General features: G+C 42.0%; 3 protein-coding genes across 3 annotated transcripts; 2 read left to right on the top strand and 1 right to left on the bottom strand.

Moving 5' to 3' along the window:
• Positions 1-4: 4 nt before the first annotated feature.
• On the bottom strand, positions 5-6,341 carry trappc4 (trafficking protein particle complex subunit 4). Its single transcript, XM_070543456.1, has 5 exons — positions 5,993-6,341; positions 5,560-5,734; positions 5,235-5,338; positions 322-448; positions 5-243 (listed from the first exon to the last, which is right to left on the bottom strand). The coding sequence occupies exons 1-5, from the start codon at positions 6,165-6,167 to the stop codon at positions 165-167; spliced, it is 660 nt and encodes a 219-aa protein (XP_070399557.1). The 5' UTR covers positions 6,168-6,341; the 3' UTR covers positions 5-164.
• A 4-nt stretch (positions 6,342-6,345) lies between these two features.
• On the top strand, positions 6,346-8,889 carry rps25 (ribosomal protein S25). Its single transcript, XM_070543459.1, has 5 exons — positions 6,346-6,474; positions 7,131-7,220; positions 7,304-7,487; positions 8,645-8,743; positions 8,837-8,889. Exons 1-4 carry the CDS (start codon positions 6,472-6,474, stop codon positions 8,737-8,739), a joined length of 372 nt encoding a protein of 123 aa, XP_070399560.1. The 5' UTR covers positions 6,346-6,471; the 3' UTR covers positions 8,740-8,743; positions 8,837-8,889.
• Positions 8,890-14,817: 5,928 nt separating this feature from the next.
• On the top strand, positions 14,818-24,231 carry sgcg (sarcoglycan, gamma). The gene is made up of 8 exons (XM_070543443.1): positions 14,818-14,992; positions 18,093-18,287; positions 19,343-19,447; positions 20,572-20,659; positions 21,437-21,556; positions 22,543-22,615; positions 22,791-22,914; positions 23,349-24,231. The coding sequence occupies exons 2-8, from the start codon at positions 18,093-18,095 to the stop codon at positions 23,514-23,516; spliced, it is 873 nt and encodes a 290-aa protein (XP_070399544.1). The 5' UTR covers positions 14,818-14,992; the 3' UTR covers positions 23,517-24,231.
• Positions 24,232-25,915: the final 1,684 nt, after the last annotated feature.

Genomic DNA, 25,915 nt, shown 5'->3' on the forward strand with positions numbered 1-25,915 from the left:
AATATGTGTTTACATGCCATTTGGAATTTAATTAGTCAAGTATTTACAAATATGATGTATTTACAAGGCATTGATATTGGTAAAAGAAAAAAGATACAAGTCCACACTCTCACAGATGGTGCAAAACAGAAAAAAGCTTCCAGTATGAGAATTTCTTCTCTGGTTTACGAGCCAGCTCCAAAATTGCCAGCTTTCTCTGCAACCTCTAGGGCTCCCTTCAGATTCTGGTCAAACAGCTCACACCTGTAGGAGACACGTAATGATGGCGTGCAACTCTGAACAGCAGCAAATGTTTAAATAAGCCTTACACAACATGGCTACCTGATGGGCATTTCCAGGGAATAAAACGGGTTCTTGAGGGCGAAGTCTGAATAGATCTCGTAAATCTTCTTTAGCAGGGCATCAATTCCAGCCTGCCGAGGGTCTGCCAGCACGATAAACTTTATCCCTGAGAGAGAGAGGGAGTAAAGATGGATCAGTGACGACAAGATGGTGACGTTTTAATGTACAACAAGCGATGAGGTGTTTTAGAAGAACACAGAATAAATGGGTCACAACTCTAAAAGGGGAAATATAATTTAGCTGCCGATGAAAAAACAGCACGATGGGAAAGGAGCAGCATCATAGAGAGCAACCGCCCAAGAACAAATTACTGGTGTGTCGGATCTTCTGCAAAAGGAACAGACATCAAACAAATAATACATTTAAAATAAAACTTTGTGAACTATCACTGAGAATGAAGAAGTTTGTCAGAGTTGGATAACTTCAGTTTAACTTAACATGCTGTGTCTACATTTATGTTTGCAAGCTTACTCACTGCTGGCCACTTTAATAGGTATACCAGTTCAACTGCTTTTGAACACATGTCTAATAAACCAGTCGTGGCAGGAATTCAAAGCCTTTAGGCGTCTAGACAAGGTGAAGTTTAAACTGAGCATCAGAATGGAGAAGAAAGGACTTAGAAGACTGAACATGGCATGGTTGTTTGTACCTGTATGATCTGGGTATTGTGCTGCTGCTGGTACAATTGTACAGTGCATACCTTATCCCTTATAGTTGTGTACATCTACATTATTTTTATTCTACTTGATGTCTGCTACACCGAGACCTGGGATCCAGAATTTGGTTCACCCAGTAAATGGGTCAAATGACAACATATCTATTACAGAAATTAGTGATCTGCTGTGATTTTAAGCTTAAAACGTCTCATGGTTTCACGGACACTTACAAAGCTTTGCAGATTCTCTTCTCTTACGATGCACCATGTCACAGAGCTCAGCTCATCTAACTGATTTCTAGAACATGACCATGAGTTAAATGGACTCCACAGTCACCATTTATCAACTGTACTTAGGAACAGATCAGTGTGTATTTCGTGCGTAGGCACACATTTACACATTGTGTGTTATTTACCAATTTGTACTTGTGTGTGAACATGTTCCTAAATATAAGAACAGCTCTGACCATGCGTAGGAACTGCATCTAGTGGTAGAACGGGGGAACCGCAGTACTGGAGGTCTAAGTCTATTTACCCAGTATGTAGTAAGGTCAGTGGAAAAATGGCTTTTGCGCATTATTGGTGCTAAAACCAGTAAAAGACACATGTGACCGACGGGAATCTGGCATTATATCACTACTAATCTGTGTTATTTGAAGATTTAACAGTGTGCACACTGGAAGGATGAGGAAGAAATCCTTCTGCTATGCTGTGATTTGGGACCCTCTGCGGTGCGACAAACCTCACGAATCCGATTCCAGTTTATATTTTATTTTACAACTACGAGAATCCCCCAGAACCACCTCCTGCTCCCCGGTCATACACACAGCCAGACTGAAGAGGCTGAGGCTGCGCTCTCAGACAATGTTTCCAAATGAAACTAACTTCAAACAGAACAACTCCTTAAATGTAAATGAGAACCCGTTACTCCACCAGTTAACAAACTTATTTATTTATTATTTATTTCTGACAGGAACCTCTCCTCTGTCCCGACCGCGTTTATAATCTCTGGAACTTGTTTGGTTTTTTTGCACTTCGGCAGCCAGTGTCTCGATCTCGTGGGCATTAAAATTTTTCTTATTTTATCTGAAAAAAACAAACAAACAAAAAACAAAACAGGGAATTCCTTCACGTGCTAAGGATGCAGCATGACCAAATATGGTTATTGAGGGCGTTCCTGTATGTAAATGAGTGAACGGACACGAGTACCTGGGTACGCACAGGTGGGATTTATCAACAGACGATTGCGGATGAACGTGCGTAGGAGAGGCCACCGCACGTTTCATAAATCAGTATACATATTCCAAATTTCATTTGTAGGAAGGAATACAGGCATAGGCGTCATTTTAACCGGGGACGCCGGGGACATGTCCCCGGCAAAATTTGTGATTGGCAGCTGTGTCCCCCCCACTTTCAAAAAAGCCTGCTGATGAGGATTTTTGTTTTACCAGCTCAGATCTTATACCGGGGGTCGGCAACCTGTTCCCATCAAAGAACCATTATTACCCATTTCCCACAGTAATGAAAACACTGGGAGCCACAGCAGCGCAGCGTTGTGGGCGGGGCCTACCCTCAGACAGCAGAGAGCTGCTCACAACAGGTGACAGCAGCCGGTACCATGGGCGTCGCACCCGTGGGGGATTCAACACCCACACTTTTCCAGCTGTTTTGCTCACCTCCACACCAGTCTGGTTTCTTTAGGTCGCACTCACTCTGTTTGCCTCATCTCCTTCTTCACCTCCCCTATTCTGACAGCCGATGTCGGGTTCAAGGAGAGCAGGAGAGAGAGGGACGGAAGAGCTCGACTGAATTCATAATTTTACATCTTGACATTAGCTGTACAAAGTCTGAGTTTGATCAAGTGAAGAACAATAATTTGCAGAGGTTTATAACAGGCACAGCGCCAGGTTTTCATTTTTGGGTGGGCCACGGTAATTCTGGACGGACCTTAATAAGCAGAGACTTAAGTGAAGCAGGCAGGACGCGCTAGAAAATCTCGTTTAAAAACACGTCATAAATGTGTTCCCCCGTCATTTTTATTTCTAAAATATGAAGTAAAAACTCACAATTTAATTTTCATTCATTTGTCATTAATATGTAGTCTACACCCGTGCGTTAAGTGGACCATCTTCCAGCATCCAGCCCACCTCTCCAAATGCGTAAAATGTGCATCACAGCCACTAGGCGCACCGCGCGCACTGTCAGCTGTCAGCCCAGACAAGAGCAGAGCAACTAGAGAAAGAATAGAGGATAATTGTGTCTGGATGTGGATGGAGATTACATTTTACAGCAGCCTGATCATCATCTAAATACGTAAACCATCACCTGTCTTCTAGTCCACGCTATCAGCATTATGTTAACTGGTGTGTGTGTGTGTGTGTGTGTGTTTGTGTGTTTGTGTGTGTGTGTGTGTGTGTGTGTGTGTGTGTTTTCCACATCAAACACTGGTCTAACCAACCAGACCTGCGTGTCCAGTAACATATTAATGTTACAATTAAACAGTTTCACTTCATGTAGGCTAGGAACATTTCACCTGCCGTGGCCCGACCGCTTCTGCTCCACATAAACTTTGTGCGTGATCAAATGTCTCTACAGGTGCTTTCTGAGCTGAAGAGGCGATTCTGCCTCAGACTGGATGCGTCATGCGTCTCCATATTAGAGACGGGAACAAGCGCTGTTCAGCCAAAGTTTAATAATTTCATAAAAATAAATTTTTTCCAAGTGACACATCCCTCAGAGAGACCGGGTTTCCAGACCGCTTCAGTGGGAGGAAATCAACCAACATCCTTGAGTTTATCCGTCAAAATAAACAGTCAAATGGAAATATCTGTAACCTGTCATTTAACTGTTTTGCCTTCTTGTGAAGATTGTTGCAAAGAGAAACAATTAAACCTGATTAACCCCAGAGCCACGCGCACTGCGCTGTACTGACTGTAAGTGAGGGGAAACGATTTAATCGGATCCTCTTCTTTTCAACATGGTTTAATGTAAAGTTTCATTCAGTACAAACTTTAGTTGTACCAATATAACGAGACAGAGCCTGGATTTGGATTCTGAACAGTTTAAACATGTTTAAAATGGAGACGTGCGTGACGCGTCTAAAATTCGTACCTGCTCCGCTCTTATGGAAATTAAACTAACAAGATGAATAACATGAACTTATTTTAGGCACAGACAACATCCCCCACACTATTGAAAAGCTTGCAACGCGCCTGGTCGCTCGTGTACGTCAAAGTTATCTTTCGTAAGAAGATAATCAATAAAACGATTAAATAAAGTGGATCCAGAAGCTGTAGCCCGTCTCTGCCTTCAATTTTTGGTATTTTTCACCCTGTTGGTGGTTTTACTGAGCAGGTGCCACTTTTGTCATACGTTTCTTTTTAAAACATGTTTAGACTGTTCAGAATACAAATCCAGGCTCTGTCACGTTTGATTGTTGTAATTAAACTTTGTAGGTGGGGAAGGTCAGAAAGCAGCTCAGAAGCGCATGATTATGCACAAGCGTGACGCGTCAACCCGGTCTCACAGTACGACCGGGTTGGACCTGTTCAGGTTTACAGACAATCTTTACATTTAGAATTGGCATACAGATGTAAAATTAATGCAGTAAAATATAAAGCATTTTATTTAAATATCCATTCATTATTTTAAAAGTACAGAGAGCCACATCAGATGGATGGAAGAGCCGCGGGTTGCCGACCGCTGTGCTAGCCTACTTTATTGTCCCCAGCAATTTTTAAGCCCCACTCAAGTGTATGGTTATTGTCCCCAGCAATTTTTAAGCCCCACTCAAGTGTATGGTTATTGTCCCCAGCAATTCTGAAAATAAACTGACGCCCTTGAATACAGGAACGTTTGTACGAACGTTTTGATAAATGAAGCCCCAGATCTCCACCGAGTACAGAACTTTGAGGTATGGTTGAACAGGAGATGCACACCATGGATTTAACTATGATGCTGTCACGTAATGTGGACCAGAACATCTAAGGCATGTTTTACAACACCTTGTTTTATCGATGACATGAATAAGCAGTCACAGCCATTTGTGGCTACTGGCGCTCCCTCGTGGCTGTGGCTATAATCGGAGCTCGGCCTCCCTCATAATTAAAGTAGTTCTGAAGGCAAATGTTACTAGTGAGATGTGTGTGAGCATGGATTCCATTATTAGCAGCATAAAAATTTGTATAAATAAAATCTAGACTTTTACATAATTCACCATCTTTACATAAAATATTACCTGTGAGAGTCTGAAAGCAGTGCAGTTTGAAGACATCGGTTTCCAGCATCTCAATTCCTGAACTGCCAACTTCAGGAGACAGCTGTGAACCAATGGCAAATAACCTGGAAACACCCAAGAAAATCAAGTTTCAGAAACTGATTCCAGTTCAGCTTACCTTCAAACTAAACTATGACGTTTTACAATGTATTTCTCCCCCAACAGATGTGGTGTCTGCAACATGTAACCTTCCCTCCAATCTCATATCATGTGTATAGAGAGCTAGATGCTGCAGCCTCTTGAGCCATAAACAACAACAGCCTTTTATTTTAGAGGAGGAACTTACGAGTGAAACATGGACGCCAGCATCAGCTTCTCGTTGGAGCTCAGCCGAGCCCGTCCGAAGCGGATCGACACCGGATAATTAACTGGGTCTTTTAAATACTCAAGGATGTCCTTTCCCTCTGCTGTGCTTTTTCCCACGACGTCTACTCCATTGATGGACAGAACTGCATGTCCCACTAAAAAACAACTTTAGTTGCAACAACTTTACATGTTTATTATTGGTCTTTCAGTTTGGGCTAATACGTTTGCACAAATCGTTGGCTGGAGTGCAAAATAAAACTAAAACATAGTAATATGCAGGAACACTGTTGTTAGCGGCGTCCATAGTCCACACTAATACAGTTGTAATATATAAATAAAAGCAAACGTGTCTTTAAAAAACACTTTGTTGCCTGACTTATTAAGCTAGTCCAGACATGCTAACACACCGTTACCTTTGATTCCGTCCCGCTGTCCAAACGATACGATGACTTTTTCATCATGATGTTTTAACACCAAGTCTAAAGGATAGCTAAAGGTCTTTTCGACTTCAGTTCTCGGTACATAATTGTCATATTGGTAAATTAAACCTCCAGCTTTATTAACCACATACACACTGAAAATCACCATCTTTGCAACGTCCTCCCAGCTGACTGAATAGTCACGTGACCTAAACCCGGAAGCGCAGTAACAGCCTTTTACATTTTTTTTCCATACAGTTTAAGTCGTTTAAAATGTAATTTTCCCTGGTAATATTAATCATTTATGGTTTAAATAAACGTTTTATTGTATTTTTTTTTTGCAAAAAGTACACTATAATGCACTAAAGACTCAAGTTCCCAGAATTCCCAGTACCACTTCCGTATGTACAGGTTGTCTAAGGGGCTTGTGCACGGGTGGACTTCCTTTCGCTCCGACATCTTGACGAGGAAACATGGTGAGCGAAGTTATTACACGTTTTATGTGGAAAATATACTCGTCTGATTATTAAAAGGATGCTGTTTTGGTGACTTAAGTATTCGGAACACTTCGGGAGCAACACATGTTTTTTACTCTTGACAAAAGAGTGCGCGGAGGAAAATTAGTTCACGCGGTTAGCAGCTTGGTTGCTACGAAGCTAATTTGCTAACTACCATGCTTTCTGCGGCATTTAGTGACTTCAGACAGCGGTCAAAGAAAAGATCACACCAGTCATAACCAATAAATCAATAAAATACACTTAAGTATATTACTGACACATAATATTTGGAACTGTAATTATTATAAAGTCAGCAGAGTTGATTCTGTGATGCGGAATAGTCCAGGAGGCCGTGCTCCGGGGAATTCTGCATCACATTCTTCTGCAGTGATGTGGTCTATTTTTGTTTTGCATTTACGTTTTAAATATGGCAGAATAATGTGAAATTTGCTGTATTTTCTACTTTAAATGGCCCTATATACATTATTATGTACATTCATTTCCTCAGATGTGTAATGACATTGTGTATATAAGTCCCGTGTTTATACCTCAGATCAAATATGCGTTACACTCCGTAGCTCCAGGTTGAGTATGATGTCTGTAATGTCGATTATAACTTATTGTGTTGTTTTCAGCCTCCTAAGCAGGATAAGAAGAAGGACACTGGGAAGTCCAAGAAGGACAAGGACCCAGTCAACAAGTCTGGTGGCAAAGCCAAGAAGAAGGTAAGTGGTGGTCATAATTTATGTACAACCAAAGTAATTACTGATGGCTTGTCTGAAACACGATTTCTCTTCTTTCTGAGCAGAAGTGGTCCAAAGGAAAAGTGAGAGACAAGCTCAACAACTTGGTCCTCTTCGACAAGGCAACCTACGACAAGTTGTACAAAGAAGTTCCCAACTACAAGCTCATTACCCCCGCTGTCGTGTCAGAAAGGCTGAAGATCCGTGGTTCTCTAGCTAGGAATGCCCTCCAGGAGCTTCTTGCTAAAGGTGAACTACACCTTTTCAATTAAAAGCTGGAGGTGGAAGCAAACGGGGAAACCAATCTGAAGTACACACACACATTTTGGACAGCTGTTATTTTAGAAAGCAGGAATTTAGTAGAATGCTCTGTTATAAAATATGTAAAGTGGAGATTAACCATGGACTAGTTTTTAGGAGGTGGCAACTAACAGTTTGTCTACAAAAATATTGTAATGCAAACATTCAAATAACCTACAATCCATAGCGTTACTAATTGCTTGTTTTTACTGGAGCTCTATTGTTTACTCTGGTGTTGCTAGTTTGTAGGAGTCCGTACACAAGTTGATGAATAACTTCTAAACAATTAAAAAGTCTTAAATTAGCTATTCCAAATTTAAGGCCTTAAAAATCTTTAAAAATGACAAATAATCCTTAAATCCAGTTTCCAAAGGTCTTAAATTTTCAAAGACCCAATAAATAAGATTCTTTTATTTCTATAAAATTTTTGTGAATTTTTAGTTTGTGTTCAGCATTTTTTGTATATGACATTGGCGTAAGCGGAACCGTACACATTCAGTTGGTTGTGAAAGGGGTCTATTTTTAGATGAGCACCATAGCTGGTTAAGCTAGTGGGAGCTTGCGCCATGGGGAAGTGCAAGTTTAATGGTAACTGGATGGCTAATCCCACGTTCGCGACGTGGTTAGCATTGGTTCTAGGCAATAGCTGGAAATTACAGCTTAAATTTATTTATAAATAGCTTAAATTTGGTCAAAGTGGCCTTAAAAAAGGTCTTAAATGTGGCTCCCTTAAACCTGCAGATACCCTGTAAACAAGAAAACATTTTTAGTTTCCAGTAGTGGTTGGGTTTTAAAATTTGAAAATAACTGCAACTTCAGAATGTTTCTTCAGCATGGCTGCCTTTAGTTACTCACATCTAGACCAGTTAAGATAAATAATTCTCACGACGATAAACAAAGCACCTCATGGTAAACCTCCCTTCTACTTGGCACATAAGCACCAGCTCTCGTATCCCTCGTGGGCCTTTAATATACCAAATCAGGTCCAAAAGAAAACAGCAAGGGACCTTATGTTCATGTGCACTGAATGATGTCGTGCAACCTGTGTTGAAATTTTTATCTGTTTAATCCGACAGATTAAATGTTCCACCTGTTTTGTTCTCCAGGCATGATCAAACTGGTGTCCAAACACAGAGCTCAGCTGATTTACACACGTAACACCAAGGGTGGAGACGAGGAGGCAGCAGCAGAGAAGGCATAGGCAGGTACGACGTACACCTGTGTGACGCTGTGCATCTCACCGTGTTGCTTTTTATGCCAGCGCTGTCATCAACTCTTGTTTGTTTTTCTTTTTACAGGTTTTCCTGTCCGCTGTTTGTAATAGTGGTGTAATAAAACTGTAAAGACAAAACACAGACTTTGTTCTTATTTTACTGTTTCATTAACAGCAGAATTCTTGCTGTCTGTAATCTAACCCAGATGGAAACCAGCAAAAATAACAAATGTTATAGTGAAGAAGTCAAAAGGACAACGGTAACTTTATGTTTAAGGTGTAAACATCTTTGTCTTCAGCATCAGCTAATTTATGCTCTGGCTGTTCGCGTTTAACCTGCGGAGCCGAGTAGACCATAAACGAACCGTTATTTAAACTTTGGGCCAGCGTGAGTTCCTCAGCTCGGGTGATTCCCAGGTTAATGCTCAAAGCCACATTCAAACGAAGACGTTCATTGTTGTTACATTTGAACATGCACTAACTCCTTTAAATATTTAAAAGCTGTGAAGTTGATGGAGGAGATGCAGTTTGGAAGAGACAGCAAAAGCATCCAGACCTCAGCGATGCATCAAGATTCCTGCAGATGTAAAAATAAAATGACACAACTGGTATTTTGGACAAATTAGATACTGAAGACAACATTTCCACATACTTTTGATTTAAACAGTCTAAAAATGGCGCTTTGATAGTAAGCTTGTGATGGGAGTCATTTGGGTTTCATCTGATGGATTGTGCAGCATTATGCAGTAAATTTAACTGTTCATCTTGTAAGATGGATCACCTCTAATTTGGTTTCTTTTACGCCTCACATTTGTTAGAAGCTGCTGGCGTTTGATGTTTTATGGCATATTGATAAGAAAGGCACGAAATGAAAAAGCTATCTTCACTGTCAAATGTTTGCTCGAGGCATGACGAGCACAGGAGTTAAGTGATTGCTGCTGCTAGCCGTCCCTCTGTCACTGCACAGCACCACCCCAAGCAGCAACAGCAAAACAAACCGTGGGGTTTATGCCTCTGACAGATGCTCCATCCATCACATCCTCCAGCGTTTTGCCTGTAAGGGGCAAACACCGCTGCGTACTCTGCTGCTGGTGAACACCGGCTGTTGCACCACCTTGATTCATCCTTTTAAAGTTAACTTTACTACCTCCCTGCTGCAGATTCAACTTAACCTGAACATGAAGTGGATTTTTTTTTTTATTCTGGTAAATGACAGTGCCAGGTCTGTTCATTTGTAAGCACAGCTGCACTGAGTTACTGCTTGCACAGGCCGAAGGCTAAAAGTTACGAGATACCAAAGATCCATTATAGTTCACATAAACCTGCATTCAGTCAGCTGCACTGCTGAAAATTAAAAATATCTTCACCCAGAGAAGTCAGCAGCACTGATGCAGTCAAGTTCAGTCCTTAGTTTATTTTGATAAAGCAGGCGTAATCTTTGGTGTGCACACTGAAACGACCGCTACATTTAGTTCCTTGAGAATTTTTTTTTGTCATATTTGCACATTTATGGGAACTTTTTATTGGGCTCTCCAGTTTCTGGTGATGAGGTCACTGATGTCAAAAAGCTGTTCGATGGCAGTGCCCCATGGGTGGATGAGATCTGCTAGGAGTGCCATCAGGTTCTGGATGTCGTAGAGCTGTGTTGGCTGACGCAGCACTGCAATATCACGTGGACATTGGGGGCGATTCCATTGGATTGGCAGACCAGGGTGGTGGCCCCCCATTTAAAAAGGGGGACCGCAGGATGTGTTCCAACTGTATCCCGATTGATCATGCTTCTTGGGTACTTGGCCACGGGAATATCGCTTTGGCTCACTGGTTAGCGTGCATGACTCTCAGGGTTTCTGGGGATCGTTTCCAGTTCGGGCCCTCGTTCTTCCACCTTGCCGCACAACTACAGGGGGATACTCCTGAGCCTCCCTGGTAAGGACTATTCAGGGATTCTGGACAGGAGGGTCCGTCAGATTGTTGAACCTCAGATTCAGGAGGACCAATGTGGTTGTTGTCCTGGCCGTGGTACACTGGACCAGCTCTATACCCTTAGAGGGAGCGGGAGTTCACCCAACCAGTCTGCATGTATTTGTGGAATTGGAAAAGTTGTTCGACCGCATCCCATGGGAGGCCAGGGGGCACTCCAGGAGTATGGGTGACTTTATGGTGATAACCCATTTCCAACTCAAAACCATGGTCTCGAGATTTAGAGGAGCTGTTAGGGCTCTGTGTACCCATTGCTGGCAGTAAGTTGATCTTGTTCCTGGTGAGAGTTGGACTCCACCAAAGCTGCCCTTTGTCGCTGATTCTGTTTTATGAACAGGGTTTTGATTCGTTTTGATGGCCTTAGGATCAGGTATCTTCTGTGATGTGGTCCTGTTGGCTTCATCAGAATGTGATCTCTGACTTTCGTTGGAGCGGTTCGCAGCTGGGATGAGAATCAGCTCCTCTAAATCTGAGACCATGGTCTCGAGTTGGAAAAGAGTAGAATGCGTTCTCCGGGTCAGGGATGAGGTCCTGCCTCAGGTTTAATTGTTTATTTACCCAATAGTCTTCACCATAGTGAAGACTATTCTTCCTGGGGTCCGCTCCATTCAAAATAAAAACATACACAGTGTAAGATAAAAAGAACATACAACGCATTCAGAACAGACGTATCAATTAATAAAACCAAGCAAAACAAATGTTTAAAACACTGAAAATAAAAAAAGTAAATTAACTGAGAAGAAACCAAAAGATAATTGGAGGAGTTTAAGTATCTCAGGGTCTTGTTCACGAATGAGGGAAAGATGGCTTAGATTGACGGGTGGATTGCAGTGATGCAGGCATTGTACTGATCTGTCGTGGTGAAGAGAGAGCTGAGCTGGAAGGTGAAGTTCTCGATTTACCAGTCGATCTACTGTTATGGCCACCAGCCTGGCCTCTATAGTCTATATGGTCCAGGAGCTAGGATCACCCAGCCCCTCCTCCTCCTCTCCTCCAGGCTGCTGAGGAGCACAGCTGACCTGAATCCCCGTAAGGACCCACACTTGGGATAAAAGGCTGCGCCATCCAGCATTCTGGGAGGTAGCAGTGTAGAGGTGCTGCTGTCCTCCAGGCCTGAGATTTTGGTTTAAACCCCTTTGTTTTGGTGAGCTTTGAAAAGTGGAAGCTCTGAGTGATCCAGAGGGATATTTTGGTTGTTGTTTAACCCTCTGGAGGCAGGCGTTGCAGATTTGCAACGTTAAAACTTACCTACCTGGTTACCCCACATACGTATTTCATGAGCATTTTTTAACTCAGAAGTACCCCTGAAGTACTTAGTTGTTCGTCCTTTTATCAAATCGTAGTTTGAGCATGAGAGGGTTAAAGGTTATCTTGGTTTGATGCAATTGTATTGACTTTGGTTTTAAACACCTTCAGATTTGGTAAAACTTTTAATATAAGTTTTAACCAGGTGTTTTAATGTTGGTAATTGATCTTTTAATGTTAACCTTTTCGTTATATTTTTTGTTAGGTGTTATTTTAACAATGCTCTCGACCTGTTTGCTCACTTGTTTTTAGAACCTTTTTATGACAATTAACCCCATTTTAAACCCAGTAGATCTTGTTTCTTATGTTACCCCCTCCTTCACATTTTAACACCTACTGTCGGGGACGTATAATCTACATTCCTACCCTCAAATATGGTCGCGAGCTTTGGGTATTGACCCCAAAAATGAGACTGTAGATGGCGGCTGAAATGAGTTTTCTCCACAGGGTGTTTGGGCTCTCCCCGGGAGGGATAGTGTGAGAAGCTCGGTCATCCGGGAGGGGTTCAGAGTAGAGAGGAGCCATTTGGTCAGGATGCCTCCCTGGTGAGGTTTTCCAGGCACGTCCATCCCGGAGGAGACACAAGAGAAGACCCAGAACATGCTGGAGGGACTATGTTTCTCAGCTGGCTAGGGAACACCTTGGGATTTCCCTGGAAGAGCTGGCCCAGGTGGCTGGGGAGAGAGAAGTCTGGGCCTCTCTGCCTGAACTACTGCCCCCACGACCTGACCCCAGATAAACGGACGATGATGAATGGATGGATTTTCACATTAATTTTTGAAAATACTCTATGTATTTGAATGTGCAATAATGTTCAAAATAAGTAGTTAAATCTAAATAAATAAAAATGTTGGGGTCAAACTCAAATATTTAAAATTAAAATCAGTATTTATATTTTAATTTAACTACATAAAAGTAAATGTGGTGGTTTGAAACTGAATATTTAGCTAACACAACTTCCTAGTGCCATAAAATCGAAATAACTTGCCTATCAAAATAAAAGTGAGGGTGAAGAAATCCTCTACCTAACATCTCTATCAGCTCCTTTGGCAGTAAGAATGTGAGAATATCCAACAGGGACTGTTTATCAGTGTTGCTGGTCGTCTGCACAATGATAAACCACCCATAGATGAATGAACTCTGAGACCTAGGGGATCTCTTCTCCTCACTTTTAATTTGAAGAGCTATATTTGCTTTACAGCAGTTTTCATGTTACCTGAAGAATTTGTGTCATTTTTTTCTGTTTTCTCTATTTAGTTTGGATTCTAAATATTTAGGTTTAAAATAATTATATTTACATATAAACATAATTAGGCTGCACAGTGGTGCCGTGATAGTGATGTTGTCTTATAGCAAGAAAGTTCTGGGTTCAAATCCTGTCCTGGGGTCTTTCTGCATGGAGTTAGCATGTTCTCCCTGTGCATGAGTGGGTTCTCTGGCTTCCTCCCACAGTCCAAAAATATGACTGTCAGGTTGATTGGCCTCTCTACATTGTCCTTAGGTGTGTGTGTGTGTGTGTGTGTGTGTGTGTGTGTGTGTGTGTGTGTGTGTGTGTGTGTGTGTGTGTGTGTGTGTGTGTCTGTTTCCCTGCAATGGGCTGGCAACCTGTCCAGGATGTACCCCGCCTGATTGCCCAGGGATAGGCACGACCCCCCTCGGCCCTGCGAGGGTAAGCAGGTGAAGAAAATGGATGGATGGATACGTAGGATTAAATACAACTGTCATTTTTTATTATAAGATTTTATACATGGTATCCTATATCATAAAATGGACCAATTTTAAACTGGCTGAACGTAGACACCTAAAACCAACCATTCTTCAAAGAAGTAGAGGTAGAAATGACTTAGTTGATGAACCGTCCATTTCTTGTTTGTTTTTTAGCTGAATGAGCAAGTGAAAGGGCGGCATCTTTTGGGGGGAGAGTGTTTCTGTGTGTTTGCGCACCACTCAGAGCCAATCTGCCGGGCGTATTTTGGAGAGTGTTTCTGGTGAACATGCTAGGCATCTTCTAAACAAAAGCAACTCACCGTTTATCTACTAACATCTGTGAATTTGCTGCTATAAAAGAATCGCTGCGTGTGTTTACATGTGCAGTCTCCTCATAGTGCTGCTTTAAGTATATGTACTTTATTTCTCTGCAGGCTCTGACGCCTCTGCTGCACCTCCACAGCTATCATTTAGATTCAGGCCAGCCTGTCACCAGAGATAATTGTCAATTAGTAGCTTAATTTAGTTGTCGTCATACTTCACTTGCGCCCACTAGTACAAAGTCCAAGTGCATCAATTCAACAAGAAAGTAAGCACTCAAAAGCATGTGTGCAAATATTTTATGACTTAGTTGAGCTACTTACTGTTTGAAAACTACTTTGAAATGTTAACCGTCTGGATCAGACAGGATGGAATATGTTGGAGAGGAGGATTTATGTGAATTTTACCCGCATCAAAAGATGTCCTTGCGGTTTCCGTTTGAGTGAGAACACCTCTGTGTGTATGTGCATGTCCTTCTCTGCAGATCTGACCTCTGGAAGGTCCACCCCTCCCGTGGAGCAGAGCTGAGACCTGAAAGACCACCTCCATGTGAGGACGGCTCTGCTTCAAGGTCTGGGTTGGGCATTGAAAAGCAGCTGCCTTTATTTTCACTGTGTAAACCGTTCTGTGTGTGTGTGTGTGTGTGTGTGTGTTTGAGTCTCCGTCTTTCACTTTCTCTCTCTCCCTCTCTCCCTCTCTCTGATGATGATATTTAAATATCTGTAGGACAGCTCCAGGGGGGACAGCCAGAGTGGACATGCCGGGGAGTGGGAGCGCCGTCTCGTGGTGATCAGCCGGGACGTTTCCAGCTCTGGATTTATGGCTCGCAGCTGTTGAGCGGCTGACAGACGTGCGAGGAGCTCCAGCCTCTTCGAGCTGCTCCAGATCTGCTCGCTTCTTTGGAAAAGAAGACTGCTGCGCCTCAACGGTGAGTGGAGTCTGTCTCCGTCTCCCTCGTGTATTTCCTTTTATCATTTCTATCTCTAAAGGACCGTCCCTCTTTGGATAAAATTTAAGGCTTATCAAGAGGCGACCTTTAACCCACTGAACATTTTTTAGAGTTTTTGTCCACCTTTGTGTTTTCACGTTGCTCTGGGATTACACTCCATTCCTCTCAGAGGTTGCCTGGGATTTGGAAAGTATGCTTTTGGTTAGCCAGCTGTGAGCAGTTTTACCCTACATGGCCAAAAGTGCTGCAACACAAAATCATCCATTAGAAATGAAGGCTCGCCTCTGTGTTATAATAACCAAATGTTTGTTTTCTAAGTGCTCATCTGTGTGCCTGTTTTTTTCTCCTGGTGCTTTTGGTTAAACTGTAGCTCACAACACTTGTGTCCTATTTTTAGAAGTTAAGGCATCAGAGCAGCATGGAGACACGTACGACGCCGGCCACTCACCACACAGACAGAAACTTCAACTCACAACTCCTTGGAGTATTTCCCTTCTAAACGCTCTTTGCCTTACAAATCTGACCTTTTCTAAGTGCCTGAAACCCGCCGGAGGACCATTTGGTCAAGGCTTGACTCAGACCTTTGGGAAAACCTGGATTCTCATTTACAACTGTGTGGGGACAGTCTGGTTTAGTCCAGGGACAAGGACAGGGGACGTCATGGTTGAGACAGTGTTGATGAGTAAACAACCCACCTAAATGCTGCATCATCTCAGATGGTTTTGTAGGATTTTAGATTCAGAAGCAAATAAAAACCTAATGAAAATGAATAATAAACATAAAAACATCCCTGATGGTAGTGAGGCGGAGTGTTTATTTGGGTTGCTATGGAGGGATCAGTCTGTGGCCGGTGGAAAGACTGAAACTGGAGCTGAAGATCCAACCTCAGAGCTACCGCCTCCTCTTTTTTTGTGCAGAGTGGAGGATTCACCACTTAATGTGTTCATTTAAAGCAATTCAACTTGGTTACAGCTGATTCATTCACAGAGTAATGAACAAAGAGCTGACGAACAAGTCAGGAGTGTGGATGCTGGAACCAAACAAACGCCTGAAAGGTTCAAACTTTTACTTTTCAGCATCTTGGTGAGAAAAGATGGCTGCTTTTGTGAATCGTTATTATTCACTTATGGTTAATAAATAGAAATAAGATAAGATGCAGGGATGAAAAACTGGCTTTTCCACACAACTTCCTCCTTATCGAGCCTCTTTCCTCTCCTCTCCTCCGTGGAGATATCACTGTCATTTTTTCTTCCCATTTGCAGCCAACGTTCATTTGTTTGTTTGTGAAAGAGGGGCCATTCATCACTGCTAGGCCTCCAGGCCATGTGACAGGTCCTGTGGAGAGGCAGATCTGGTTGTAGCGGTGCTCTTGAGCCTTTTATCCTGGTGTTTACAGCCAGGCAACAAGGAACTCCTGGTGGCTTTCAGAGAGAGGTCTGCTTTGCCTTCGCCCATCACTCCTCGGCCAAACGGTGTTTACCGTCATCATTTACAGAAACTTATGTCAGATTGTTCATACAGTCAGTTTGCCTCCACGTGTTGTTTCTGTCAGCTTCCCTCCACACAGGGGGGCCGCGGAGAGACGATGAGCCCGGCTGAACATCTGTTAGTGTCAAGGAAGAATTACGTTTTGGTCTGAGAGGCGTCTCCTTAAACATGACGGAGAACACCTTTTTACTGTGGCAGCAACACCCAACATCTGTCCTGTTTGTAAATCTGAGCCTGGCAGATTTAGAAGCATGTGCTGAGAGAAGATCTTTGTTTGTGAAGATCTTCAGCTGCTTTGTTTTTTGTTTTTCTGCAGCAGGTTTTAGATCATGAACACAAATTTATTAACATAAGGCGGCCCTGCTCTTCCTGCTGCAGGTCTGCGAGGCTGTTGTGCTCTGACACTCTCTCCTTGTCGCTGTGAGATCTTTCCCCGTTGTCACCGTGTCAGATGGTGTTAATGTGCCGACCGGGGGCTCGCTCGCAGGTCCTGCAGCCGCTCAGCCCCCACGTGACATGAACACAGAAAACCACTGTGCTTTAACTCAGGCTATAAACCCCATTGTGATTCCAAATATGCTGACATTCATCAACTTGGCTTTAGTCACAGATAGCCTGCTGCCGTGGAACCAGAAAGCACCGCCTCTGCCCTTTCACATGCTGTATTTTCCTTTGCCTTTCTGAAACGCTGATGGAAATTTACTTTTTTTCCTGTTGGCAGAATGATCCCATCCACTGCGTCTGTGCACAAAATCTGAGCCCATGAATCACAAAACGCACACCCTGTGAGTGAGGCAGTATGGAGATGTGCCATTAGGCTGGTTATTTTTATAAAATCAGGCTGGAAGACCAGAAAAAGAGCTGAAACTAACATTTTGTTTGTGAGTCCTGCAGGAGCTCTGAAGTCGGTGTGTCTGAGAGGAAAATCCACCCAGAGCTAGCTTTCATTCAGCTCCTCAGATCTCACTGTAGCGTGTTTTTGCATCCTGATGTCAACATAATTAAAAAACTATAGTGTTTGACTCAAAATGAAAAGGATTAAATTGATTAGAAACAAACATCTGATCTGGAGATTATATCTAGAATGCAGAAAAAATTTAAGTTGCTATTTAATCACAGAGATGGCAGGTTTTAGAAACAGCAGCAAAAAGCATCTTTTTACATAAATACATCACAAACCTCAGGAAAATGTTAAGTCTTCTTCATTGTGTGCTCCTGTAAATGAAACATACTACACACTGTGATTATAGGTTGTTTGTTGTTTAGAGTCATTTTAATATAAATCTGATGAAAGATGATGGAGTTTTAGCTGGTCGGACTCTCTTTATGTTTGTTTGAAATTCAAATGCTCATAACTGGAAGATAAAAAATAACATATAATTCACACCAAACTATCCTGTTGCTCCTGCAGGATCTTGAAAACAGCAAAATCATCTCATATTTATTTCTGCTGCCCTCTACAACATGCATGTAGAAATATAGAAAGCTCTGTACATCTCGTCTCTGACCTTTGATAACTGACTTTGCATCTTTCCAGGTCCAATCACACTAAAAAATCTTCTGTTTCTGTTTTGTACCTGTCAAAGTGCAGATGGAACGGGAGCAGTACATCACCACCACCCAGGGCAGCAGCTCGCCCCAGCTGCCACCCGACCAGGTCTACAAGATCGGTATCTACGGCTGGAGGAAGCGCTGCCTCTACCTGTTTGTTCTGCTGCTCATCGTCATCCTGGTGGTCAACTTCGCCCTCACCATCTGGATCCTCCGGGTGATGTGGTTCAACACGGTGCGCATGAAAACAGTAGCGACCTTTTGAGTGTCAGACACTGCTCTTTTGTGATTGTCTGTGTTTATTTTGATACACTACATTGTCACGGTGTTTCTGTGTGAAAATTGTAAAGAATAACAACCTCATCCACTGTAGATAGCTTCTTTGATGAACTTCTTAATTCAAAAATTTTCATGGGAGTTTGTGTGAATGCTATTTCACATAAACTTGGATATCACCATAAGGTTCTGTGATTATTTGCATCACCGCTGTAGCTCGTCTGACTGGATTTCACTAATAAATCTTGATAGTTAGAAAACAGCATTTGCATAAATGAATGTGACACTTTTGAGGTTGGATTTGTTTTAAACCGCTTTTTGATTGGCCTTGTTGTTAGAAAGATCAGAATCAATCTCTGTTTCTCTAAGCTGAGGTTGTTCTCTAGAGGTGAGATAATAATTGCTGATGGGCTGCTTTAATATTCTTGGCAAAATCAGTGTGATAGGAAATGGGCAGTGGTGGAAAGGATTGTAAATAAAAGTTTTCCTGAGTCGTTGTAAAATCTTTTTAGTAATACACTCAGTCTAGCCGTTAGCATGTCAGTCACGTTGTATTTGAACTATTTATTTGAACCGAGGATGTTCAGGAGCAATGGGTTCAATGGTTATTATTTATAATGTTTACACAACAATCTGCTCCAGAATGACCGAAATACACCACTGTAACATGCTTACTGTCAGTAGCGATATTTATTATTAGCTGGTTCTCGGTCGTCTGAACAGAGCTGTGGATCTGTCATTTCAAGAAGTCTCGTCAGCTTTTCTGTCTCAGGTCCAGATGGCAGCTCTGGATTTATGCACAAAGAGAGATGCAACAAACAAGGACACACACACACACACACACACACACACACACACACACACACACACACACACACACACACACACACACACACACACACACACACATCCTCTATGAGTCTATCACATGAGCTGAACAAGAAACACAGCTACAGGCTCTTTAGGGATTCCTGTTTATTTAGGCTTCATTCAGCTGATTCCTGTTTGTTGTAGGAAGGGATGGGACTCCTGCACGTTAACCCTGATGGGATCAAGCTGGATGAGGGCGAGTCAGAGTTTCTTTTCCCCGTCTACGCCGAAGAGATCCACTCAAGAGAAGTAAGATCATCAAAAACAGTCACATTTTCCCTCTTCTCACCTCTCCTCCTCCAATTCATTTCCCCTCCCCTGATCATTTAACCACTTGTGACTTCAGCTCGCTGCTTTCTAAGCTCTGGTGTTGATGGTGAGCCGCATGTGTGCCGACTGCACGTGTTGCTATCTTCTCAATCAAATTCCTCGCTGACACACATGCAGTTTTTTTTCTCTCTATCTCTGGTTTGCGGCATATTTCACATTGTATTATGATTTTTTTTTGAGGGATGTGTCAGAGCAAACAGAATTTGGCAGTCCTGCACTGCGCACATGGTGAAGCGCTCAGCTCCCCATTAACCTCAGGGATATTTGCGGTGGGGAGTAGTTTATGGCCTGCCTGCTCACAGCAGATGGGAACACTTTGCTGCAGTTGTTTACATGTTATGGCTTTTCTTGCTCATAGCAGCATTTTTTAAAACTTCACATGCCTCATTAAAGAGGCAATATATCCTTCATTAGATGGATGCACATTCTCATGGATTGGTTTGGTGACTTCGCCCGTCACCTTCTCAGAAGTGAGTTTTTTAATGAACATAATCTCTACAACAGCGTGGGAACAGAAGTGATTTAAGTTTCCTTGTTTTTTCTTGCCTGTTCATGCAAATTAGTTTTATCGTGTTTTGCTGTTTTAAAAGCCCTGGTTCAATAATCAAGTCTACATTTGCACCTTTTTTATCTCAGTTTAAAACAAAAGGAGGAAGAAATCCTCAATGATCTTAAAGGAAGCAACATCTGAAATAATTAGCTCACCTCTACACCATTATTGACGTTTTTGTTGCTGTAAAAAAGTATTTGCTCCCTTTTAGATTTCTCCTGTTTTTGTCACACTTAAATGTTTCAGATCAGCTAATTAATTTTCGTGTCAAACAATGAAGAAGTGATTCACGCCAGACCCGAACCTCGAAGAAAGCAGCTCACCAGAACCTGTCTGACAGCATGAATTTGGTTAAAAGATCTCAAAAAGCAACAAATCAGGGCACTTTCTGAAGACGCCAGAGCTTCTGAAGCATTGAACGCCTCACTTGGTTAACGTTAGGGTCAAAGGTCATCATTCATCTCAAATATCTTTTTTTTATTTCTTCCCTCAGGACTCCTCACTTGTTGTGAGCTCATCAGAAAATGTTTTCCTCAATGCCCGCAATGAAAAAGGCAATGTAACGGGGAGGACATCAGTGGGTAAGAGGACGCGTGTCCACACTGACACACACATATCCATGTGATGTATGAGGGCGACGGGAAAGCCGTTCATGTACCTGCCCTGCAGGAATTCCTCATCCAACATTAACAGCGACGAGAAGCCATCTGTCAATTCATAATCTCTTAGATTTCCATTTAAAAGCCATTACAGGCCCAGTTTGTCCCTGCTGCAGCTTCTGGATCGTTCCGTCTCACACGGAGGGCCCAAGCCCCGTGGAGGGTCATATTTGCACATCTTTTACAATGGTCACGTCGGGATATTTTGTCATGATTAGAAGGCCAGCGAATGACCCAGCTAATTGCCGTGTTCCACAGTGCCATTACGTGTCCTTGATCATTAAGCCGTAAAAAGCCTGGATTCTCACTCAGGGCCCTCGGAGAGTCAAACCAAATCGCTTGTTAGGGAAGACTGTGCTGTTGACAGCAGACGTGGGTTTAATACCTCACTGAGGGATTTTCATCTAACAGGGATGTGAAACACAGACGTAGCAAAGGGCAAACAGAATAACCGGACATGATACCCTTCAGTGTGACTGTTAATGGAACTGCTGGTTTCCCTTCTGGGTTGAAACCTTTTTAAATGATGCTCGGTGGATGTTTACCAACCTTTCATGCCCGAATAACACTAAAGAGCGTGAAAACTAAAAAGACTCAAAGTGAGAGGACAATTATTTGTTTCCATAGGTGCATTTTATTCACACATCATTGCCAAACTTTTCCAGATATTTATTTATTTATTCGTTTTTGCCGCTGCAGGTCCAAAAGAGGCTCGGGGACACACTCCAAATCTGCTCATTAGCTCCCAGAACGACAACATGCTGTTCAGCGCAGATGGAGAGCAGACTGTAATCGGTCCGGACAAACTACGAGTTACAGGTACGCCGGCGGATGCTGCGTGCTGTTTTCTCAGATTTAGCACACACCTGTTAGCGACTGGATCTGGGCAGAAGATAACACCGATGACAGATGTGAAACCAGCAGGAGCTACCTAGAAAACATCATCGACACCAAGGGCAAAGACAATCACGGTCGTTTTCATTGCCCATACTGGATTGTGTTTAATTGAGTTAGTCATTTAAAGACAAAAATTAAACTTTTAAACAAATTATAATCGAATATAATAATGTTTAGGTGCAGAACTGGTGGGTGCAATCTTATTCACTCAAGAGCTGACTTTGATTTGTGTTTACAGCATCCACCTGCGCTCCTCTTCTCCTTGAATTTATTCATTTTGTTCGTGTGATCTGCTGCATTGTTAAATTTAGCAGTGCTCATTAAGGAGCAGAGGTTTCTGCAGCCCCTCACACAAAACAACCTAAAGGAGCAGCAGAGTCAATCTGGTGGCTTTCTGGATGAATCCTTTGGAGTATGATGGTTTTAACCTGGTTTTGTCGAATCTTATTAAGATAAATGTTTTGAACCTTGTACATTATAAGCTGTGACTGACTCTCAGCTACTACCACACCAAAAATATCCACTGGTTTATTAGATGCGTTGCAACCAGTCAGCCAAATAAACAAACAAAACATCCATTAAATACTCATAAATATTCATATCTGCTTCAAAACCATAAGATCTACCCCAGGATGGAGGGCTGAGGGTTAAAGGCGCTCTGAGCCTCTGATCACATGTTGTGTGTGACGACTGATTTATGCTGAACACACACTCGGCTGATGGCCTCGTCTGGCCTGGGGTGTGTCTGATCCTGCAGCCAAGGAGCCATTCACTCACAATTCAACATTGTTTAATGTGTTGGGGTATTAATGTGTGTGTGTGTGTGTGTGTGTGTGTGTGTGTGTGTGTGTGTGTGTGTGTGTGTGTGTGTGTGTGTGTGTGTGTGTGTGTGTGTGTGTGTCCATCAGGGCCTGAAGGAGCAGTGTTCCAGCACTCGGTGGAGGTTCCTCAGCTCAGATCAGAACTTTTCAAAGACCTAAAGTGAGCATTTCTCCTTCATCTAGTTAGTGACAACAACATTCATCAGGGAAACTCTGAACACTATTTCCATTAGCCACCGACAGTAGAAAATATGAAGCCTTTGCTGTTGATTCTAGTAAACCCAGTTCACGAGAGAGTGTTGGTGTTTTACTCAAGCTGAGGTGTGTTTCTGCAGGCTGGAGTGCCCGACCCGCTCTCTGAGTATGGACGCACCTAAAGGGGTTCATATCAAAGCTCCAGCTGGAAACATCGAGGCTGCTTCCAAAATGAACGTTATCCTGAAGTCGAGCGAGGGGCTGGTAAGAAAACCACTTAGCACTTCCCGTTATTCACTTCTTCAGGCTTGTTCTTTCTGTAGATCACCCGGGGAATATTCAGTGCGCCTTTTGCTGGAAAACATGCTGCTTTAAGCTTCTTTTGCCCCCTGGTCACACTTTGGCATGAGCGTTTTCCATTTATTGAACATTTATGTCCAAATATATTCTAGTTATTCCCTTCACAATGCTTCTTGGGCCATTTTTACACCGTGCTATTCTATAATTTGTTTTATTTTTGTACATTAATTTGACTTATTTGTTAATTAGATTTTTTATAAAGCTGTTTGACCTTCATCTGCAGTGACTTAGGTCGACTTTCCACAATTTTGTTGCAACATCCTCACATATCAGATCACGTAAGAAATGAAGCACACACCCCTGCAGCTAAAAGTGAATTTGCTGTGTTCTCCATGCAGCTGGTGCTGGATGCTGAGATGGTGCGCATGCCGAGCCTGCCCGTGAGCAAGGAGGGGGTATCTGGAAACACTCAGGGTCTCTACGAGGTCTGCGTCTGTCCCAGTGGGAAGCTTTTCCGTTCTAAGGCTGGTATAAAGTCCACTTGCAGCCATAATCAAGTTTGCTAGAGAGACTCTGACAAGGTCGTCGACTTTCCACCTCTCAGAGGAGGCATCTTCTGGGAGGCAACAAGCACAACTGTTTCTATGGCGTCTAAGTTTGTCCTTTTTAATCTTCATACCACAGTGGATCTATAATGGAGGTTGGTAAAAAATACAACTGCCTGCTGGCGTTCATGTCACAGGAAGCCCTGAAACACATCATTCTGGAGATGGGTTTATGTGCATCTATTTAATTTATAGAAATCTGCTCTTGGTCATAAATGTATCAGCATGGGGATTTATTTTTACACATACAGTAACATGGCTGGGCAATGAGGGGCTGGTAACAGCTTACATCCTATGCAATATTTTCTTGTGGTGCAATAATTGAAATGAGCACATATCAAGGACTTGGAAAACTGTAAAAGAAAATAGAAATCACTTGAGTGGGAATCTGGTTTTCTTAGATATTTATTTGGGCTGATGCCAGATTTTGTCCAAGGCCTTAGTATGTGATTTTTTTGGTTTGGTGTTTAGCATGTTTTAATTTAAGAATAAACAACATGGAAATGTTTTAGTTTTTATTTATTTTACACAATTCTGAGATTTTTTTATATAGTCAAAATCAGCAGTTATAGATTTTGGTTTAGTTATAAATGTGTGATGAGTTTGAGATGAAAATGTTAAATCATAATACCAATAGCTTGGTTGTATGTCTTCCTTTCAATGTCAAGAAATGAATCCACAGCCAGCAAACTAAAAACACATAACCTTTGACCCTTAACCACAGAAACATCTAAGAAAAACCGAGCGGACCCTCAAATAGCTGTTTTCCTTTAAATTTGCATTTGATGTTTTTTTTACAACAATATGCATAACAGGTGCTTATTATTTTCCTTATTCGTATGATTGATGGTTCGTGTTAATCACTTCTAAAAACAGTTTTGTTCCTCATGTTGTGGCGTTGTAACATCAACCAAACTGTTATTTAAGGTGGAGTTGTGTCCTCAGGTCTGTCTTATCTGATGGGATGTATTTATACATTTTGTATGTTGAATAAAGTTTGTTTTTTTCTTCTATTATTTGTTTAATTTAATTTATGTTCTGTTAACTTTATGCAAAGAAACACAAAATCATCAGATGTCTTTCTGCTGTCTGGGCCCCCACTGATTTTTATCTGCTGATGCACACATGGTAGCTTAGTGAATTAGACCAAATTCTTGCCTTGCAAAGTTTGAAAAGCATAAATAATACATTTATTTAGTCTGGCTTGCTAGGCTAATACACATGGTGGTGCATAAAATCAGACACGTTCAGATTTGCTTTGATGACTGTGATCACTGATGCTCTCTAGTGGACAAGCCCTGTCGGTCGTTGCACAAACTATGGCTGACGTCAAGAGCATGGGGATCCCACTGAAATCAATTCAAGGCAACTACTTTTTGCTTACACACAAAATGGGGTCTGAAAACTGCGCAAGTGACTTTCCATGCAAACTTTATGATTTATAAAGAAAATCACCTGAGCACATTTCTAGGACAGGTGTGATTTATAAACCAGAAACTGCATACAGCTTTGCACAAGCAGGGTTTTATAGGTCAGATTATACGCTTATAATTTTTTTTGTGAGCTTAAGTAGGGTTTTAGTACGGATTCTACCATTTTATAAATGAGGATATTAAGCTGAAGGGAGTGAGAGTTGCTTCGCTCACTTCTCTTCTCATGCTGACATCACGTTAGCTTGCCTTGCAATCAAACCTTTGTTTGCATCACGATTCAACTTTCTTATCATTCCAATGCCAACACTTTAAAAAACATTAGGCCTTTCCAAATAAGCTGTTTAAATCATATCTGGAATCAACAATCAATCTGGAAACAAATTTCTCAAGTTTATTTAAGGTAATTTATTTAGCCTTTCTATGGCACAGTGCACATTATTGATGCTACCCAATGTTTGTTCCAGGACATACAACAGATCCTAAGAAGCACATTTTAAATCACATTTCATTAAAAATGAACACAGAAAACCCACAGTATGTTGTTGTGTGGCCAGTGTGCATGTAGTCATTTCAACCAAAGTCAAATGAGGTCGGTAAAGTCGTAAAAAACACACAACTGCCAATGCATGGTGATGTCACACTGAATGTTCCTTAAACAGAGAAGTACACATCATAACAAATGTATGGGGATGGTTTCAATCTGGCTAATGCCACATATTGTGATCGTGCCCACATTAAAACATTATATGGCTCTTTTTTTTTTACAATCTCTCACTAAGTTTTATTCTGTAGAAAAAGGGAAAAGTTATTTGCGCAGTTGCTTTTGTTTCTGCACTTTAAGTTGCCAAAGCGAGACAATGTACTCCTCAGCTTTAAATGCAGGTACATGGTTCATCTGATCAGCCAACGATGCAAAATAAACCCCTC

Source organism: Nothobranchius furzeri, chromosome 13 (genome assembly GCF_043380555.1).
Source record: "Nothobranchius furzeri strain GRZ-AD chromosome 13, NfurGRZ-RIMD1, whole genome shotgun sequence".
In the NCBI taxonomy this organism is placed as follows: domain Eukaryota; kingdom Metazoa; phylum Chordata; class Actinopteri; order Cyprinodontiformes; family Nothobranchiidae; genus Nothobranchius; species Nothobranchius furzeri.